This window comes from Papaver somniferum, chromosome 7 (assembly GCF_003573695.1).
Source record: "Papaver somniferum cultivar HN1 chromosome 7, ASM357369v1, whole genome shotgun sequence".
NCBI lineage: Eukaryota > Viridiplantae > Streptophyta > Magnoliopsida > Ranunculales > Papaveraceae > Papaver > Papaver somniferum.
Window position 1 is genome coordinate 140,831,631 of NC_039364.1, and position 22,601 is coordinate 140,854,231.

The window sequence follows — 22,601 nt, forward strand, 5'->3', positions numbered from 1 at the left end:
GAATACTATGACGGTGTGTAGGCTTCTGGCATTGTATTCATACCATTACTATGCCGACACCGAGCTTTTTCAGCTGAAAAAATGGTGGGTTCAAAGAAAAAAGTCAAATTTTCAACCTCTTAGCAGCTTTACCTGTGTATTGGGGATGCTTGTATGTTGTGCAAGTTTACTTTCTTGTGTAGAATCTTTAAAAAACTCTCCATGCTCGTAAAAATCATCATTCAAGGGTGTTGGCTCAACAAGGAGTTGCAATTGTGAGTTGTTGTCATTAGCAGAAGATTCAAAATATGCTCATTGTTGTAGTTGAGCTAAAGATTCAGCAGCATCAATTCTCTCTTCACAATCATCCTCCATTTTCCTCCAAAAAAGTTCTCTCTCAAATAATTTTTCCCTCCTTCTACTCTCACCCCACTCACTCAAATACAAATAAAAATACACACTAATATTTTATCAAATAATCTTATAATTTTTCTAATTATAATTAAACAATAATCCTGATTAGTGAGGGGTAGATTAGGTATTACGTAAATTACTAAGATAAGGGGTGACCCTGAATTGATATTTGGATCCAGGTTTTGTCCTTTTCCTCTATCCCTCAATTAGTTTCAATATCCCCCGAAAGTGGGTTCATTTTCCCGGATTATTATATCACGGTCAAAAGATGAATTATTGAAGGGAGATTTTTTAAGATTAATATTTATAAGTGATTAGGAATTTCACTAACTACAGAGTTATTTCAGGGAAATTATGCATGAGATATTTTAGGAGTTATTATCAATTTATTAACCGTATTCTTGAAACAGAAGGTCCAGGAAGAGGCTTACATCTCAATATAAAGAAAACGGAAGTTTTTTGGCCTTCGATTGATCCCAGAAGTACTGTCGATGGTGCTTTTCCTCCTGATATTGGTAGACCTTCTAATGGTATTAAACTTTTGGGTGGTCCTGTGAGTCTGGATTTGAGCTTTATTAGTGATATGATATTGAGCAGGGTGAACAAGATTATTCAACTAATGTCTGTCGTTAAGAAACTCAAGGATCCGCAGAGTGAGATGATATTACTTTGCAATTGCGCCGGTGTGTCCAGGTTATATTTTGCAATGCGTACTACCAACCCTGAAGCTTTTCATCAAGTCACTGAGCTCTTCAATGATCATTTTCTCAAGTACCTGAGACTCCTTATTGTTAGGAAATTAAGTGTGATTTCCTGTTTTGGGCCTCTTCCATATTGAGATGGGTTTCCTATTCTAGATTTCATAGAGTTTAGGAAAGTGTTAGTTGTGTTCTCTATATATAGGACTGGAATTATAGGTGTTTATGATATCCAACCTAGAAGAGTGGTAAATCCTTGTGCTTAGGATTTTGGTCTCTTTGGTAGGGAGGATCATGTGCTACCGTGAAGGTCAATATCGTTGTGATAGAAAAACCTGTAGAGAGAGGTTTTTGGTGTTCTAGTGTTTAAGGTTTGGGGTTTTTCCCTAAACCTAGTTTCTAGTGTTTCCATGTTTCTCCTCTGTTACTAGCAGCTATGAAGAAGGTGTAGAAGAGAAGACACGAGGCTGGTTTTAAGAATGGTTAGGAATTGGTTTTTATGGTTTCTTCGATGGTGTTCTCGGGTATATCTTGTTAACTCTTTTGTTCTTGTCTTGGGTTGCAGAAAGAGCATGTAATGGTCTTTGTTTTGATGGAAGTTTTTCCGGTGGTGTTGGTCGTGGATGTAGCCTGTAAAGGTGAACCACGTATATCTTGTGTTGAGGTTGTGTGTGCTTCTTTATCTTCTGTCTCTCTTCTTATTTCTCCATGTTTGGTTCAAATCACCAATTGCCCTTTGTGATCCTGATTTCCGCTACGCTCGGGGTACCAATTTTCCCAACAATTGATATCAGGGCCAAGGATGGGCTGGTGTGATTGAACCAGGAATTGAACGATGGTTTATTGTTCGGGTGGAGAAATATGTTTTGAAGATAATGTTTCAACCGGTGATTACACAAAGATGGATTTGTGATGTGATTTACAAATCGGAGGTTCAACTTGGTAGAAGTGTATGTTCTTCGTTTATTTTTATGATGTAGTATGGGATGAAGAATAAGACTTAATGAGGTGGAATACATATTTACTTCTTGAAGAGTGTTAGTAATCATACACTATAAAGAATGGGTTACAAAGTTTGAAGAAAGGATGGGGCTGTAAAGTCTCATGTAGAAGCAAGTCCAGCAACGCTTCGAAGTTATGCACGAGATGTTATAAATTTATGTTCTTAAGTCTATGTTAAAGTATTCTTGATGGCTTGCATATAATATCAAGAATGTGCCCGATCTCGAAAGCATGTACCACAATAATATGGGAATTCACACGGTATATATTGTAAGCGAGTATGTTGGGTGTGATGGTGGTAAAACTAGGTCGGATTGGTGATGGCTTTGAGAATCGCTTAAAGGATTAAGCCTGTAATCACAGTGGAGATATCTGATGGTTTATTTCAGATACACGGTAATTATGACATGTGCTGGAGTATGATATTGAAACTAATTCTTCTTTTCTGGATTAGAGTTAAATATGCTATTAGCTTACTGATTAGGTGGAGATAATGGTGATTCTTTTGGATGGTTCTCTTGGTGATCAATGGTGGAGTCTGTGCAAGGATTCGTTGATGGTGATTAAAGATTTTCATGGTGTTTGTGAAACGTGGATAGTTTCATAAGAGTTCTTCACGAAGGAGATGGTTTGAAGACTTTTATCAACGTCATGGTGTTTTTGGTCGAAGAGATGGTTCCATGAAGATGGAAGTTCGGGTTTGAGCTTCAAAACTAATTATATGGGTATATAGAGATGGTGTACAACTTTGGTGGAAGATGGAGGTAATTTCCTGTGATCGTCTCATGCTTGATAGCATAATCCGATGTGGAGATTTTTAGAAAATTAAGTGTGATTTCCTGTTTTGGGCCTCTTCCATATTGAGATGGGTTTCCTATTCTAGATTTCATAGAGTTTAGGAAAGAGTTAGTTTCCTAGTTGGAGACTTGTGTTCTCTATATATAGGACTATAATTATAGGTGTTTATGATATCCAACCTAGAAGAGTGGTAAATCTTTGTGCTTAGGATTTTGGTCTCTTTGGTAGGGAGGATCGTGTGCTACCGTGAAGGTCAATATCGGTGTGACAGAAAAACCTGTAGAGAGAGGTTTTTGGTGTTCTAGTGTTTAAGGTTTGGGGCTTTGATCTAAATCTAGTTTCTAGTGTTTCCATGTTTCTCCTCTGTTACTAGCAGCTATGAAGAAGGTGTGGAAGAGAAGACACGAGGCTGGTTTTAAGAATGGTTAGGAATTGGTTTCTATGGTTTCTTCGACGGTGTTCTCGGGTATGTCTTGTTAACTCTTTTGTTCTTGTCTTGGGTTGCGGAAAGAGCATGTAATGGTCTTTGTTTTAATGGAAGTTTTTCTGGTGGTGTTGGCCGTGGATGTAGCCTGTAAAGGTGAACCACGTATATCTTGTGTTGTGGTTGCGTGTGCTTCTTTATCTTCTGTCTCTCTTCTTATTTCTCCATGTTTGGTTCAAATCACCAATTGCCCTTTGTGATCCTGATTTCCGCTGCGCTCGGGGTGCCAATTTTCCCAACACTTATCACTGGTGACGGTCCTGGTTTTGGTCCTTTACAGCATAGATTGGCTACCTTGCCCATCAAAGACGGTGGCTTGGGTATTTATACCATGGAAGACACCCGTACTTATTTTTATCTAGCTTCTCATAGCCAGACTACTTCGGTACAAAAGGTGATACTTGGTAATTTATTCTCAACAAACAAATGCTATGCTTATCAGTTGGCTATTCAGAACTTTATCCAGGTATGTGGATTACCTTCTTCTTATTGCGTCGATGATACTGTCCCTCCTTCCATGCATTCCCTGGCAGTCACTTATTTTGATGCAGTAAAGAAGCAAATCCCAGACCAATTTTCTATGTATGTAAGAGATTCCATTTTGTGGCAGTGTAACCAAGTTAAGCATGCACAAGATTATTTGTTAGCCGTACCTATTAGTGGGCTTAACCAATGCCTCGGGCCCAGACAGTCAGAGTTGTCCTTTGTTTCCGCTTTGGTATCCCTTTGTTTGTTGAGAATGGTCTTTGCTCAAGTTGTAATAAATTTATGGATATCTTTGGGGATCACGCGCTCCATTGTGCTAAGGATGTTGGGATTAAGTATCGATATGACTTTGTTCGAGATATCGTTGCAGACATTTGTTACAAAGCTGGTGTGCCTGCCCGTAAGGAAGTTTCTCTCAGGTTTCTTTCAGATGATGACAAGGGCTTATGGCCTGCTGATATCCTCGTTCTTAACTGGGAAAATGGCCAAGATGTGTACATGGATGTTACAGGTGTCTCTCCCTTCACTGGTGAAGGTATTCGCTCTTTCGTTCCAGGCAAAGCTATCTCTACTGCTGTTTCGCGAAAACGTACTAAATACTTGGACAAATGTGTCGCACATGGATATGGTCTGGGTGTTCTAGCCTTCTATACTCTAGGAGAACTCGACGAAGATACTTTATGTTTTTCAAGCATTTGAAGAATTGTTTAGTTAGCAACGATGCTAATAGTGGTTTTGGTAGTTTTATTTTTCATAGGCTAGGTGTTGCTATTCAAAAAGGTATTGGCGCCCAGCTTGTTGCTATGTTGCCAAACTAAGCTTGGTAATAGTTAAGAACAATGCATTTAGTGAATACAACCATTAATATTATTATTAAAAAAATAAAAATAAAAAATATAGATTAAAGGTTACTCTTGTAATTGAATCACCTTTTAATTAATCTTTGAGTTGTTAATATAGTGAATCTAAATTGTGAGTTTTTCATATAGGAAAAAACAAATTTGGGCTAGAAATAATTTTCCCCAACCCACCACCATGCGTTCCTGCAACAAAATTAATGAGTTTCCACAAGGTAACCCTTTACCCTTCTCACGAAACTTGATATTTTTGAGTCTACCCTTACCTGCTCATAGAGGATTATGCATTATTTAATGGATCCCGATAATTAATATCTCACCCAAACTTACGACATAAAGATAGGGTGTTGTTGATGTTATTGGTATAGTGAGTCGGTGGAACAAGAAAAAAAAGAAAAACTGTATCCTATCGAGGATGTGATTTTAAAAATTCTATAATTTCATTTCTTTATTTTAATTCATGTGCAAAAAAAAACAATATATTTTTCAAGCAATATATCCTTTAGGAAGCTTCTCCAATACTTAAATTTCTCCATAGAAACCTCGTAAGCTGTTTTATGTACTATTAATCTACTCCGGCTAGTTTACTTAACTTCACTGTTATTAATTTCTTATTAATTATACTTGATCAAGAAAAAAGAAAAAATCTTATACCAAGATTTCATTTTAATTTTTAATTGAATAAAACTAAAAATTTGCGCAAATGATTTCTCTGCAGATTCTAATCTCCATGTACACCTGGTGTTATTGAAATCCCCATGAATATAATAAAACATACTCGGGAAGAAAACTGCTCATTTTGACTTTTGTTGTGTGTTTGAAGTAATAAGCTCCTAAATGAAGCATTACAGTATCGGATTACTGGGATGGGTGGGTTACTAATATAAAATTGTCTGGGACAAACACTCACACGTGAGATGTTGAACATACATGTTGAAGTTATCAACGTTCAAGTCCCGATTCACACAAGAAACAGCAGCAGTTGGAGAACCCTAATTTGACTCTTACTTCATTGTGTTTATAAACCCACAAATACAGGCAAATATTATTTTTTTCTCATGGAAAGGTTATATTCTATCAATACAGGCAAATATTAAAAGTTCTGGCACTCAAATATCAATCCCAAGAACTCGGACTTTCAAATGTAGTAGTGGTATGTTAAGATATCTGCAACACAATGGTGGTCCATGCAGAATGTATTGATCCCATCTCTCAATTTCATTATCATGGTCTTTCAAATGCCATACAAGTATTGTATTCAAGGTTTTGTCTCCACCATTTCTAATGTTTCTCAATTTCTTTGCAGGTTGTGACACAAGTCACACAACAGCTCAATTGTAAAGATTTAGAATGTTATAAAAGGTTTTTAAATTACTTCAAACGGTTTCAAAACCAATGTTTCACAATTCAATTGTAAAGGTTTTGCGAACCATGTCATTTCGTGGTAACACAAAAAATAATGTAGTTGTTATGAAACATATGAAGTTATCGACAACTAGTAAAGGACAGGAGTTCATATACAATTTTCTCCTATTCAAAAAAAGAAAAAGAACAAGGGCTGGAGTGCAAACACTCTCTCCGTTGAAGGAACCGGACTTGACAAGCTCTTTAAGCAAATATGCTTAACTGCCCCGTCTTATTGGAAGTGTCTATTCCAGATTCTGCATTGCGCGCCCCAGTCATCCATTTCCTGCAAAAAGATTTTGCACTGGGCATTTGTAGGGATTCTCTGAATGAAACTTGCAAGTACTAATTGATAAACTAACCTTTCACCTAAAATATCTTATTTTCGCATGTCTTTTGAAATACAAACTTTCTAGGTTCTCTAAACTCCGAAGGAGGGAAATTAAGATATCCACTGAAAAGTTTTGTTCATTGGACAGCACATAAACAAGTCAGATTTTTGGTTCTCTACCTTTTCCCTTGGTTGTCGCTTCCTGCATCTGCAAGAACTGTCAACCTCTTTGCTGAATTCTTGAACTCGCTGAAATGGTAGAGGAAAGAAGCTTTCAAGGCCATGTGATGGTAAAACCAGGATCATTCTCAATAATGCAAATATAAACATATAGTTACATCGCCTAAAACATGATGGGAGAAATGAAGCATGACAAATTCCTCACCTGAATGGTTCGTCTCCTGCGTGTTTTACAGCACCTGTCATGTTCAGGTAGACCACGTGGTTCAAAGTCTCTGGTGGTTCTATGAGAAACATGTCGGCTAGCTTTCTATATAGCTCTTCATATGAATTAAGAACTGACAAGTCAAGAGTCCGTCCCACATCTTCAGATTCCATAAAAACTTTGCATTGCCCAGTCTCTAAACCCATATCAATCATCTGACGGTCCTTAAGAAATGGAAAGCCTTCTGAGGATGGATTCTCTTGCTGGGGACACTGATTAACCATAGGTGAGAAACTAACACTGGATAACGTTTTCTCTGGAGATGAACTGTTCCCATTAACAACTTGGGAGACTGTTTCACTAGAGAAACTAAGAGACATTTGCTGCTCGGTAAGTATTGGCTGACCGAAGAGCACAAACTGAGGTGTGATTGCTTCACAAGCCTTTTTCGAGCTCGGGCTCGAGTTACCGATGGTCAGCCAAGACACATCCTCACTACTATCAGCCTTGTTCATGGTGAGGCCATTTTGAGTTCTAGTCAGTGGAGGAGCGTGATCAAGACTCTGGAAAAAGGACGGATGCAGACCCGACTGCAGTTTGTTGAAGTGGAGATCTGATAAAGATGTACCAAATTGAATATGCCTGGCTCCCTGTATGCCTGCAGAAGTGTTGTTTGATATACAACACAAGGGGCTGCTGGATCCTAGAGGGTTGGTGGAAAAGGAGGGTAACGTAAATTGTCCTTCAAGGGGGAAATCAGGGTGGGGTGGTAACCGTAGTTTCTTTCTTGGCGGCGAGAAGGGTGAGAGATGAATGGCGGGCATGCTAGATACCAATTCGACCAACCATGGGCTAACACGTTTCACGTTTTGTAGCAGGTCCGGCTCATCCCATGTCACCTATTCAAACACGAGTTAAATGATCAGAAACGAGAGATGCTAAATATCATCATGCGTGGTAAATGTAATTTAGTAGCATAATGTAATCCTACGCTTCTAACATTCATGGCTAAAAGGAGAGCATTGTAGCCAGAGATTTGATGAATCACACACCACAGATTTAGTACAAAATGCTTTTATCAATTCCGCTTTTCACCTAACGACTACAGGGGTCAGAAGATGTTACACAGAAAAACTGAAGTCTAACGGCCAGCGGTTAGCAATTGAAAGAGTATTATCAATAGTGAATTAAGAAAAATAAGGCAGTAATCACAGTGGTGTTGTGAAAATATGAGTTAAGCAGAACTGATATGCAATCTCCATTCTGCACCACAACTTCGGCACATTGTCCTAGCGATTCGGCCAAGAGCTGCCTCAAAAGATTGTCTATTACATGATCTTTATTGTCTAAGCCAAGGCACACAAAACACGACTTGACGTAAACCGATAATTGAAAAACCTGATTAAATATGACAAGTTTTAGCAGAATTGGTAGCATTTGACCAGAGATAACATGGCATTAACAAGACAAAAACATTATAAGCTGAGATATGTAGTAACTGAAAAAGTAACATAATATAACTAATGACACCGACTGTCACTGATACTGAAGACATAAAAACTAGTAGCTCTAAGAATGGAATTAAGAAGGAAACCTGTAGAAGCCTCCATGGTGAACCAGGCCAGCGAACTGGATCAACAACTTGAGCAGACGATATGGTTCCCATAAACCAGCTTATCCGAGAAGAATCTTCAGTTTCAAATGCCATCTTGAACCTCATACCCCCACACCATGGCACCCGCATCGCAGTGCTCACAAGGGAGGCTTTCACACAGAACTCCGGGGTGCTTGCTCTAGGGTAGTAAACAATCTCAAATGGCTGTCCATTGGCTGCTAGAGTTGCAGCCTCAATCACAGATTCAGGCCTAACTCTCTCCTTTCCTCTGGGACCAGATTTCAAATTCCCACCATTACCATTTCTCTTATCGTCTTCCCTCAAGAAGACAGAAAACCCAGCATATGGCGATGCACAGTTTCCAGCAGCTGGATTCCATCCAGACAAGGACTCCTGTCCACCACCTATCCCTCTTTTGGCTCTCCTGATACCAACACAGAGATCCCCATTCTCTGTCCTCAAAAACACAATGGAGTCCCCTGCAATGAGCTTCTTATGATTCACAAAAGTACTCCACCCTGTAGTCAACAAATGCCTGCGAGGTGTACCTCGATAAATGTGCCTAAATTTCCAAATCTCACCATGGACATCCTTGGCAAGAACAGTTTGGACAGGAGGGTCAGCTGAATAATCCAATCTAGGAAAGATTGTTTCGGCACAATAACGAGGAACAGAGAAACCACCGCCATTATTAGCATCAGACTGAGTTAATGTCTTTGCAAAGGAAGCAGGTTTCTCCTCAGACCCATTCCCAATCCCATTATTAGCAACCCCATCATCCTCATAATCAGGCTCATTGTTCCTCACTGGAACCAACTTAATTTTGGAATAAACCTCATCAGACTCGGGATCCGCCATATACTTGACAGCAGCAACTCTGCAAAGAATCAACGGAGGTACCCTTGAGGGTGATGGGCCAAAATCTACATTCCCATGAGCATGCTCCGCTTGACCTTGTGGAAAGTAAAAAACCTTGGAATTGACATTCGGCATTTGCACCATTCCTCCAGCACAAGCATGCCATAGTTGTGAATCAAGCTGAGAATGCAAGTTTTTCTCCATCTCTTGCATTGATTGATTTTTATTCCTGAAATCAATCAGAAAATGGCAATAATGGAATTACATTAAACAGTGAGTAATAAAAACACCCAATCAATTAAAAATAAAATCCCAAAAAATAAATAGTAGTATCTAACTAGAAATTAAAAGAAACAACTATTCCAGATTGATTCTGTTTTCTTACCTTATTCAGCAGCACTCGAGTAATAATGGAAGTGAAACGTACCCCCAAACCAAAACCAGAATTAATTCAACTAAAAAATAGTCACTAATTTCACACACAGCCTGAGATGAAAATCTTATACTCAACTCAACTCTTGTCTTGTGTCCTAGTAGTGTGAGGTAGGAAAAACCCTAATATTAAGTTTGATAGAAAGAAGAAGGAAGAGAGTTTATATGTATAAAATTGGTTGTTACCCTAAAAACAATACTCCGATTTTTAATCAAAAGATTGTTATCTATCTATCTATATTGTTTTCTCTTTCTCTTCAACTACTAATAACGAGTGTTTCGGATCTAATTTTTAAGAAGAAATATTGTTTGTTCTCAACCTGAATTCCCGTTTCTCTTTTTTTTTGTTTTTTTGTTTTTTTTTTTTTGTAGTATTTGTAATTTCTTCTCTAGATCTCTCTCTCCAACACTCTCTTCTTCCTTCTTCCACTACTACTAGACTACTTGTTCTTTCTTTCTTCTCTCTCTAAAAACAAAAAACAAAAAACTCGCAAGAGCATCAGGTTGTTACACTGTTTTTTTCTTTTAATATCTATTAAATAAATGAATTTGATTAACTAACACTCTTTATATAATTTAATAATAAAGTTGCCAACGAGATATTCAGTGTGTTGCCCGATATAATGAAACTTGTAAGTTTGTGAGAATTTGAGAATATATCGTCTTGTTAAGAAACAGTCGTGAGTTCGTTAAATTGACCAAGACGCACTTAACTGTAAACACGGGGGATTATTGACTAAACAGTCCATCTTAACTACTTCCTAACTAAGGTTATGAAAATCCAATGTTTTAGGGAAATATAGACCATTCTACTCGGATGAGTCGTGCTAACAAACTTAACAACAAAACATAACATATAACGGATTAGAACATAACATGTAACGGATTAGGTAATTCTATTATCAAAATTTTATTTGAAGAGTAGAGATTATCTGCACGAGACTGAACCAAATGTGTTTTTATTACCATTCTACTCGGGTGAGTTGTGCTAACAAACTTAATAACAAAACATAACATGTAACAGATTAGGTCTGATTCTATTATCAAAATTTTATTCGAAGAGTGGAGACTATTCTGCATGAGACTGAATCAAGCGTGCTTTTATTTATTGAACAATAATCAAATGTGTCTTTTGAATTGTGTCACTTTAATTAATTTTTTTAATTTTTTTTTTTTGCTAATCAACAAATTTCAATTCATTCAACGGAAACTGGGTCATTTGTCCAAATATTTTTAAAACATGGTTCAAATGGACGAGTAAAAATTAGTATGGGTGAAATGGAAAAAAAAAAATTTTAGCAAGGATGAAACTGGATTCATCCTGGCTTAAACTTAAAATATAGCGAGGATGAAACTAGATGCATCCTGTGTAAACTAAAAATTAAGAAAAAGTATTTGAAAATTGGCAGGATGAAACTGTTTACATCGTGGCTATTTTTACATTTTTGTCCATTTAAACAGTATCAAAATCTAAGTGTCCTTTTCACCCAGGAATTATTGGTTTTGGTCTTTTAACCAATTTTGTGTTCATTCAAATCAAAATAGTGATTACATGTTCGCTTACAAAATTAACAAAAACATCAAAATACATAAAAAAAACATCAATATAATCAAAACCCTAATACAAATAAGGATATAAACTACAAGTAGATCGCGAAGAGAAAGAGCGATAAACCGCAGAGATACCCAATTTTTGATTATGTATAAGGAAAAGATGATGGTAAAATCCGAAAATGATTCCGACCATTTGATTTGATTGTATTCTTCTATGATAAGAGATGCTCCTGAAATGAAGGAGTGTTGAATCGTTGATGTTTTTGAATCGAGGGTAGCAAGCCACGAACCATTCATCAAAGATTGAAGAACTCGCCCCGCAACGACGAAGAAAAACCGCCCCATAATGGCAAGGAAACATGTCGAAAGACACAAAAAATGATGTAGAAACATCTTATTCGATAAGTATTACCTAAAACTAGAAAAAGAAATCCTTGCTCAGTTCTGGTCTAAAAAGACCAAATCTGAGCAAGAAAGGTGAAACAACTCTTGGTTTTTTTGGTTTTTTATTCTTGGTTTTTTTCTTAATGTTTAATTAACACTTTGATTAGTGATCATTCAAACAAAAGCTCGTAATAATTTATTAAATTTTATATGGATAAATGTTTAACTGACTCAGTGTCTGAGACTTGATCCTTTGACTTTCTTGATTGTTAGAAGACTATTAGTTGACTGTTATAGTGATTTTCTGACCGGGTTCCGACGACCCATTTTTGCATAGATTTTCTGTATGAGTAGTTCTCATGGGTTTTTAAGACTCTGGATGAAGATTTTGATTTGGACTTGATTTTGAAAGAGAAGATGGAAGGAGTTTTACAAAGACTTGAGTTTGGAAGGAAAACTTATCGTGGAACAAGATTATATTCCTTAGAGGATTGGAGAGCAAGTGAAGTCTATAACGGGTGTTGATGGTGGATTTTCGACAAAGGTCAAAATCGTAAAATCATGATACTGTATGTTTCTGACCCGGCTTCAGAAGCGCATGCGACGATTCTTGTTTTGCGATCCGTGAACCGTTTCACGATCTCTGACTTAGTGAGCATTCCTCTCAGAGCCATGATGAATATGTTTCTCGAAAGGCCTCCCACTAGCTGAGCGTTCGATACTACGCATTTCATCGTGCCCTCTATGTAGAATAACATGATTGGGTGGTCCTCTGGACATAGTTGTTTGTCAGAGGGCTCAACGCCTTCAGGACGTCGGCGATACTCGTTGTTCCCTGACTACATAGAGAGACCCCCCCTCTACATAGAAGAATGATTGGGCGGTTCTCTGGACATAATTGTTTGTCGGAGGGCTTAACGCCTTCAGGACGTCGGTGATACTCGTTGTTCCCTGACTATGTAGAGAGACCGTGTATAGATTCAGGCGGCTCTCTGGACATAATTGTTTGCTGGAGGGATAAACGCCTTCAGGACACCAACGCTGCACGTTCTTTCCTGACTATGCACTCTTCGGAACGAGTATGATGCTTCAACTATCTCATATCTCGATTCTACAATAGATTAATTCTACCGTGACATTCACCGACTGAATTCCTAGAAAATAATCTATTTTATCTCATTACTCCGTTCAATGGCTATCCCCGGCTGATTCCACGGATTAGTAATAGATAATCATTTTATCTCATTACTCCGTTCCCTGAATTCCCCGACTGGATTCATGGATTAGTAATAGATGCTCACTTCATTGTTATTACTCCGTTTCATAAATCATTCTCCGCTGAATTTCATGAATTAGTAATAATTACTCAACAATCGGGCATCTGGACTATCACCGAGTAAGCCTAAGAAAATGGTGCAAGTGTACTCAACGATGATGCACGAACGAGCACCCAAATGCACAAACGAGCATTCCAAAATAAGGACAAACGAGGAATCCCACGCAAAATAGGAGAGAGAAAATAATAATAAAAAATATAAAAGAGGCGCCTAGGGACCGGGCCCACCGGCCGGTCCCCCACGCCTCTTCCTTTATTTTTATTATTTTATTTTCATGATCTCATGAAGACTCTTTCATTCAAGCAACTTTCCTTGTTTGAGCAAAACTCACGGTTTCTCCATATTTTCACGGTTTCATGAAAAATAATAAAATAGGGAAAAGTATCACGGGACCCAGGCTAGCTAGCCGTCCGGTCATGCGCAATCCATGCCCGGTCCCACACTTTGCAATCCCTTGTTTTCATAATTACTATTTCATCATCTCATGAAACTCCTCCGTTTGAGCAAAAACCCTGGTTTTTCCATATTTTCTCAAATATTGCTCAAACAATGAAAATCCAAAAAGTCAAATGGTCACATGACCGACTAGGCTATTCACGAAAATATTAAATTATTGTCATTTTAATATTCTCAAAATATTGATCAAACGAGCAAAGTTCTATTTGCTCATTCGAGCAAAATCGAGAATTTCAGTCAAAGATCAAACTCTTCTGAACCAAGATATTGCTCAAACGCACACCAGAAAATACCAAAACTCTCAGGACTGAGACACGGATATTATGGTGACATGGGCATGCTTCCTTGAACGACCAAGTCGGGCCCTAGGGCTTGCAAGGAGCTGGTCCCACACATCTTTATGATTTTTACCTAATTTGCTCAATTGCTCATATTGGGTCCAAGCTCTTTCCAACCGACTTGGAATTTGCTCAAACGACCATTAGTTGCTCCCATGACCACCAAGGGCCGGTCTCATGCCCTCTTGGTCGGTCCCTCACTTCTCCATAATTAGGTTTTATCACCTAATGCTCAATTGAGCATTATTTCAATAAATGATTAAACCTGCATTTAATCATCATTCCACCAACCGATCATCAAAGGACTCTGGTGCGCGCTTATTCGAGCACTTGGGAACCACATGGTTGTCCATCATCCCATGTGGTCGGTCCCTCTTCACTCAGTGACCTATTTTCAGTAATTCATCAATTGACGAACAATTGATCAAAAATTAGGATTTCGAACAAATGCTCATCAAATCATGAGCAATTTCAAACACTAATAAATTTATGTTGACTCAGCAATCAACATCTGGATTAATTATATAATATTTGATAGGCTACCAATATTTTAATTAATATTTTATTGGGTCACGTTACCAACAATTCATCGAATTGGGAAACACTTGATCAGTTGTTCGAATATTGATCCAACTATCAATATTCAGTAAGTTATCGAATTGAAAAATACTCGTTCAGTTGCTCGAATATTGATCTAACTATCAATATTTCGCCGAGTATTACTTAATATACAACAATTCGTCGAGTTTACAATATTTACTCAAACGAGCAATATCAACATCATTCAAGAACTATAACATGTTTAATCCATGAATCACCGAGCATTCATCAATCATGCTCAATTCAACAAAACTTAGACTTACTGTCTAATCAAGTCAACGACTGACTAATCAAATACACGTCTGCTTTGCGGACTCCACGTTCGTGAGACATCAATCATGTCACATGGGGGATAACAATTAGGGTTTTGGTCTGGCGGCCTACAGCACATGTGTTCATACACGATGATAAATGTGAGTAAGTCGTGCAAACGGTCTAGGGAGTTAGCAAAGTAGTGGATGGACGATCGACCAAGTCTCCACACGACATGGAACTGATTTTACCATGATCTCCCACTTTCCCACTATTTCACTCAAGAATCCGTCACACTTATTGGGATCAATGTGTTCACTATTCTGATAGTATAAATAAGTTCTGAATCGATGACTGAGAACAACATCCGTCTACAGAAAATTCTCTCGATTGAAACTTATTCACAGAACTCAGCAGTTCATCAATTTGCAGAAACCTACAACACATCCACAATCCTTTATCATCATTGATACCACACAATTCCCAGCTTCCCTCCTACAGATCAACCCATCTCCCTCTTTGTGACCGAATTGTCTCTAGAACAACCATTGACTTGGTTTAGGCCGGAGTCCTACAGATTGATCTCTCGAACTCAAAGCACTCCCGTGCAGTGCATCCGTGTGCGGTTAAGCAGTTTTCTCGGTTGAGGAGTCTCGTTCGTACGGTCGTCTCTTCACTTTCCTAAATAACCAGCAAATTCTTTTTCCCCATCTACAGATTGGAGACCACAATGGGAGATTAATCTCTCGGTTGCAATCCCAACTTTCACAAAATGGTTGATCTTAGGTCAGGTTCAGTTACAAATCCTAACACAAACAACGCTAGCACTAACAACAATGGTGGTACTCCAGAAACTATTCCTGCTTCCAACAACGGTGCTGGTGATACCACTCCTCCTCTAACCAACATTAGAAATCATCTTCTCTTCGGTCGGCATCCCGAGGAAGTCAGAGAAAATACGTCCACCATAAATGATCTCATAAAGTTCCAGGAAGGTATCGCCAAAAATCAAACTGATATGGCTACTCTCAGAAGGAGCTATGCAATTATCTCAAAACACTCACAGACAAAATGACAGAGAAAACTAAGGAAGGGTCGGAGAAAGGAACATCCAAAGAAGTTGACCCTGAAGTTTCACCAATCCATGTGGTGGATGATGATGAAGCCTGCAAAACTGCAGCAAATCCACCGGAGAAGGAGTCTGCAGGTTTCATCACTCGTGAAGATATGGAACGCTTCATAGAGGCTCGAGGAAAAGACAAGACACCATTTGTCCATCGTCATCGACCTTCATATCCTGCATCTATACAGAGGATCCCTCTCCCGAAAGGCTACACCTCTCCAACGTTCACACTATACAACGGAGCAGGGAATGCTCGAGAGCATGTCTCTCGATTCCTGGAAGCGCTAGGTGAGCACTAACACAACCATGTCGTCCGTTTGAAGGAATTCTCGAAATCTCTGACAGGCCGAGCATACACCTGGTACAATAACATTGCACCTGGGAGCATCACTAGCTGGGGAGAAATGGTTAATGCCTTATACAAGAAATATTTCTTCGTCTCCGAGCAAATTACTCTCTCTGACTTGGGAAGAATGATTCAAAAGAATACTGAACATCCGAACGAATATGTGAAGAGGTTCGGACTTCAAGCTTTGGATTGTCATGACCCTAATGTTACTGAACAACAATTGCTAGACTTATGCATCAACGAGATGATTCCAGTCTACAGAGCCTTGCTGGAAAATTTCCGGTTTCAGACTTTCTCAGAACTCCAAGGAGCAGCCAAGCGATCAACAACTACTGCTCCAGCCTTGCTGGAAAGAACAAAAGCCGTCAAGGCCAAGGAGTCGCGATACACTCGAAGCAGCACCAGGCGCCTAATCAATAAACAGTACAATGTTCAACCTTCCATGAATGTTGCTGAAGAGAGCAAAAGGAAAGCTGATACGCAACCACGTAAGAACGTCCCTCCAGCATCTCATCCTACAAAAGCACCAAGGGAAGACAACCAGGCTAGAAATGCACAAGCACCTGCTCAGCGTCAGAACGACCAGGAAGAGATAGATTTTCCTTTTCCCATTGAAGAGGTGATCGAGTTATTGGAAGTCTGGATTCAAGACGGTGCGATCAAACTACTTCCAGTCAGGAGAGAGCCGACAGAGGAGTAAACGGAGAATCTGCAGCTACTGCCGCTTTCATAGGTATGTCAGTCATTCAACAAGTGATTAGAGAACTTTGAAACACATCTTCAAGGAAAAATCCGATTCAGGAGAACTGGGGACTGAAGGAGTACACAAGAATCCTCTTCCAATCAGAACCTTTACGTTCTCTCAACCACCAGTCAAAGAAGCAGTTCAATCATTGATCGAGCATGCCTGCGAATTGCTTTATCTGTCAAAGGCTCAAAGGATTGACATGTTTGAGGCTCTGAACCATATAGTGTCCGGGAAATGACTGTCCATTCCAGAAACACTCCTTGAGCCTCCAGTCACTGACAAAGAGATGTACGACTGAGGACTTCTCACCACAGTGCACCTGAAAGGAAATGAATTCAAGCGAGCGTTGGTCGATCTTGGCACTACCATCAATATCATACATTTGAAAACTCTCAGAGCTGCAGGCATCACTCGACAAGAAGCCACTCATGCTCCTGTCTCAATCAAAGACAATGAAGTAATCTCCAGAGATGCTTATGGTCACATCATTATCAAGATTAGGGAGGACCCATGATATGATATGATCCTTGGACGAACATGGGTTCATGCTGAAAAGGTAACTCCAACACCTTCAATTGCACATTTTTCTGTTGAAGAAATCTCCGACTCATAAGAAATAGAGGATACTCCATCATTCGACCATCTGGAGAAAGTTCAAGCCTTGATGGAACTCACACAAAAGCCTGAAGAGAGTGCACATGAATTCGTCAGAAGATTTCGTACTCAGGCAAGTTTTATTCCTCCTCATGCGTCCATATTATCAACTTTCAAACATGCTACCCTGGTCCGGGAACTCAATCTTGCTAATAACCTAGCACTCACCAAACACTACGAGTGGTTGGTCTCGCCTTAGCAATATTACACCAAATGGTTAGAACCGGAGCCTCTCCGAATTTAGCGTCTCACTGATATGTTCATTGCTAGAATAATGGCCGAACACAATAGTCATTATCCTAAGTACTCTCCTTTGCATGAGTGTCCATATATGCCGCAGGGTTGGAAAGCTCCACAAACATGGAATCCCAATGTACGAAGAATCCCAAACCAACAGAAAATATTCAGGGCACGAGCAACCAAACCTAACAAGTTTTATGAAGGGGATTTAGTTCTCAAGGCAACTAAACATAATCTCCATTCCACAAGGAGCTCCAACTGGGAAGGGCCTTCTATGATTGCTAGGTCGATGATTGGAGGATACTACAAATTGGATGACATGAAGGGAAAGAAAAGTGTGCCAGTAATTCATGAAAATTGGCTAAAGGGTTTTGACGCCTAAAGCATTCAACGTCCTAAGGTGTTTTATGTTCAAGACACGAACTCTCGAAACACCTAACATTTTCATTTTAAGATTTTCTTTCATATGTATTTTCAATTCCTCCAAGATTCTGCAATTCTTGCATTCAATATTTGAGTTCAGCAATTTAACAAAGTTCTTTTATTTTAAGAAAATATCTGTCAATTCCAAAAAGAAAATCCTCAATCACTCACTTATTCAAAACGAATCAAAAAGTCAAAACCAAAATAAAACCTCACATTCTCAAAAGTTCAAGGTTCAAGAGATTATGGAAAGGAAAACTAAAGGAAACCGACAAAGTAAGATTTATGCTTCTCTACATTCTCCAAGAATTGCAAGGCGACTTTCTACAACTCTAGATTTTCAGTCAATTCAGCAACCTTAGCCATTTTTTCTACCACAGAATCACTGGTGAAAGGTATATTGTTCACTACCGCGTCCTTGATGGTGTTAATCCTTTGACGAAGCCACTTCAAGTTGAAACCAAGTTCTTCAGATTTCTTTAAGTTGTATTCACAATCAAAGAGTACATCTTGAGTAACAGTACTTCTCGCCCTGGTCCGTATATCATCTATGACACGCAAGATACCTCCTACTTTCATTGTCAAGAAGTAACTGCGTTTTGGATCCCTAGTGACAACAATGTGACCATACATTTTCAACAATTTCTCATACATATCGGCATACCCTATGGGAACGCTAAATCCACCAACTGATGTGTGATATGGGAGTGATTCGCCGAATGGAGGCTCACAAATAATCCCTGCATTAGAGTATTCATGTACTATTATGCGGTTCTCAATCATCGGAGCAACTTCAGCAATTGCGGGAGCAGTTTATTCTATTGTTGGAACAGCTTCTTCCATTATGGGTCCAATTTCTTCTATCTCTGAAGTGGTAATGACTTGAGCATCATTCTCTTCAAAAACTTCAGCAACAATATTTTCACGACCCTGAGATGCAGAGCTGGTAACACTACCGTTTTGATTCGCCGTATTATTCAAATCATCATCATTGGTTCCATTATTCTCAACTTCGGCATTTGACACCTAATACGAAGATCACATGAGATTAAAGCATGGAAACCAAAGGCGATCGTAAAATCCAGCATGTAAGTGAACTAACATTATCTAAGTTCTTTAATATACATCCAAGACACAAGCAAATAGTGTGAAAGTCATAAAATACTTTTTTCGACAAGCTCGTCTGAAGAGATTTTATACTTCCATGTATAAGACGACGAACTGGGAGCAATTGGTAAGGAATCTAAGGTTGAGTCATATACCATTCTATTTATATGGATGTTCTCTAGAACATAGCAAACTTTAATAGCAATTGGATAAAGGAGCGAAGAGATGTGGCCAAAACATTGGACTACATGCCAGCTGGAAAATTTCTAAAAGCCTCCTGGAAGTTTACTGCTTCACTGGTTTCAACCCCTAAACGTGCTCAAAACTTAAAAAACTTCTTTGTTAAAGATTGGAAATCTCCTGGCATAAGGATACATGGGTAGATCGCGAAAATCCGACATCAGATGAAGATTTTACGGTGTTTTTACTAAAGGCTGAGTTCTGAATTTTCTGGTGACGTATTTCGGTAAAAAATTTCACTTACTCGTGAGAATTATCATTCGTTCTTCAACAAATCAGAAATATTATACTTCTATGAAGAGAATACAAAATGGATACTTACTTGAGGGGCTTCCAAATCATTCGAAGGATTAATATGGCCGACATAAACATTTGTAGCACCATTACTTTCATTCGGTCCCAATTCTTCAGGATTTTCTTTCTAACCACCATTCGAGGAAGAATGAACAACACGGCTATGTTGGTCTTCCACGATAATCTCCTCCTGGATATATTGGAAATCATTATTATTTTACTCAAGGAGTATCATGATTGATTATGCGAAGGAATACTTGTATCTACTTCATCTTCATTGCTAGACTCATGAGTTGTTGGCTAAAGAAGATGGATACCGTCAATACTTGATGGAGCAAAGTTTTGGAACAACAACAAACATTGGTTTCACTGTCCTAATTATACGGATAAAGAAAAGTCACGGAATATTAACAACTCACCAGGGAAGCGACTGGGGACTGCACATTATTCGGTATCATTCTATAATTCCTCCTACTTCTGTCTTCTCCATCCCGGGGACTTTCTTGTACCTCTGAGAAGTCTACCTGAATTCGAGATCTCACAACACGGTCGTCCTACAATAAAGTTAATGGAATAGTTAAGATGTGATTATCAAGTCTTTGCTAAAATCATAAGGAGGATATTTACCTGTGAACATTATGGAGGCGTTTTTCTTTTATCACCACTAGAAAGATGCTTCAATCTTGGTCGATCAGAAATCATGGCAGCAGAAGGAAACTCTCGTACCAGGGACTTAACATCCATCGCGAAATAATATAACCTCTCAAGTTGTCGACGCCATAAGTCTATATAACCTGGAGTTGCATAGGTGGCTCGGTCGGAACAAGGAAACAAATAATCATTTCCTTCCACATGTGTGCAATCTAAATGAGTCTTCAGATACTCAACTGATGGATTATTCATTCGATGACCTGGAAAACACTGATCGAGACCCATTTGTCGAGTTGCTCTGTCGATGTTGTATCCTTCCACCTGGAACTTCCCGTGCATTACTGACACTAAATAACCAGGAGTGCAACTCAGTATAAAAGACTTCTCTTCATCGCTCAGACCGGTACCATATTTTAATGTGGCATTCTCTTCAGCAGCATTGAAAGTGATCAACTGTGAGAAGAGAGGAGGAACCGACACCCAGTGGCGAAAGTTAAACTCAGACTCGATGTCCAAAACGCTGGTGAGACGTGCCTTGTGTTTTGGTTGCTTTGTTGACCAACGCATAATCCTGGCATTATCTTTCTCAAGGAAAGCATGACGAGTGTCCACATTTGGTCCTTGCAAGACGCTACGAGGAATCGTAGCATAATTCTCAAAGTGCTCCCACACCAAAGCTTGGAGAAACATCGTATTAGCATATGTTTCAACTTTCATGAAACCGTTAGAAACGCTGGAGTCTATAACTAAGGAGTCTAAATTGGAAAACAACGAACCCAAGAACAGACTATTAATAGGAAGTTTCTTACCTTTATCCATTCTAATAGCAAAAGGAATCACAAATAGCTTCAACAAATATCCACTATCCTCAAGAACGTCTCTGGAGAGCCACAAGCATAGGAAAGCAGCAATGGTTAATGTACCATCAACAGGTTCATCAAGAATTGTATCTCTCGGCCACCAGTGCTTCAACCATCGAGCATAGCAAAACTTGGGCGACTTGTTAAAATCATGCATTGTAGATTTCAAAATGTCAGACATTGCAGTTTCCTCGACCGAGAGCTCTCCATGGAAATTACCAGTAATCGGGAGATGCAATAAAGCGATTACATCTTCTAAGATGATGGCGAATTCTCCCCATCTGCATATGAAAGTATGAGTAGAAATGCACCAAAGAGCAAGCAAAGCCACCATACCTCGTATGTCATGATGAATGACTAACTCTCCAGCTACTTGAATGGCTCGTGTCACCTGTGCACGATCCAACATATGTCTTTCCCATCCAGAAAAATCCGCCAAAGGCTTCCGGGAAAGCTTGAACTCCACATGTGAAGCCGAATAGTGTTTCCCTTGCAAACTGAACCGGATTATCGCTTGAGGAGATACCAATTTTTTCTGAGTAGTGATCCTGGGATTTATGAGGAGCCGAAACGAGGAACCTGAGGGACGTACTTCGGGTCTATACAGAAATACAAAGAACTCATCTTTATCATTCGAAATTTTCTTAATTCTAGGAGTTTCTTCTTCCTCTCTAAAAGTACCAGAACCATCATCGCTAGAAGACGCATCTCCAGAAGCATCCTCTCTAGAAATATCATCTCCGGAAACGTCATCATGGGAATCAGTCATCTTTTGCAAAGTTTTTGTGACGTCCATATACAAATTTCATCAACACAATGGAATTAAAACACGACAGAAAAATTAGAATGCTCACATCAACGTCTACAAAATAGTAATTCTTAATTCTTACCTATTTACAGTTTCACTAGCTGTAGTGATAATAACAAAAACTTCGAAAACTTGCTCACTCCTTCAAACCCGTGAAGACGAGCAAAAAAATCATTATTTAAAGTCGACACCTGACTTTTCACGAAATTATGAATAATTCAGGAAAATTTCTATCATATGAACGATTCACATAATTTCCGCCATGTGAGCAACTCTCACTGGGTGAACATTTGTTGGTTTTTATGCATACACTGAAAAATCACAAAATCTATACAAACAACATTTTATCAAAAATTGTTTACTTCTAGCAATTGCTAAAAACTTGATTTTACATGAATTTTGCATAAAAAAGATAAAATAAATAAGTCACATAAACTAAA

The 22,601-nt window shown here is 38.8% G+C and overlaps 1 protein-coding gene across 1 annotated transcript; it reads right to left on the reverse strand.

Annotated features, from left to right (window-relative positions):
* Positions 1 to 6,069: 6,069 nt before the first annotated feature.
* LOC113298600 (auxin response factor 18-like) lies at positions 6,070 to 10,260 on the reverse strand. Its single transcript, XM_026547387.1, has 5 exons — positions 9,697 to 10,260; positions 8,433 to 9,540; positions 6,839 to 7,737; positions 6,634 to 6,702; positions 6,070 to 6,408 (listed from the first exon to the last, which is right to left on the reverse strand). Exons 2-5 carry the CDS (start codon positions 9,522 to 9,524, stop codon positions 6,327 to 6,329), a joined length of 2,142 nt encoding a protein of 713 aa, XP_026403172.1. The 5' UTR covers positions 9,525 to 9,540; positions 9,697 to 10,260; the 3' UTR covers positions 6,070 to 6,326.
* Positions 10,261 to 22,601: the final 12,341 nt, after the last annotated feature.

What these genes read in the sequence shown, in the direction of transcription:
- LOC113298600 (XM_026547387.1), bottom strand. Translation starts at nt 9,524, where the DNA reads ATGCAAGAGATGGAGAAAAACTTGCATTCTCAGCTTGATTCACAACTA. An exon ending in CACCATGGAGGCTTCTACAG is followed by an intron (nt 7,738 to 8,432) that starts GTTTCCTTCTTA and finishes GTGTTTGAATAG; the next exon opens with GTGACATGGGATGAGCCGGA. An exon ending in AGCGACAACCAAGGGAAAAG is followed by an intron (nt 6,409 to 6,633) that starts GTAGAGAACCAA and finishes ATCTTTTTGCAG; the next exon opens with GAAATGGATGACTGGGGCGC.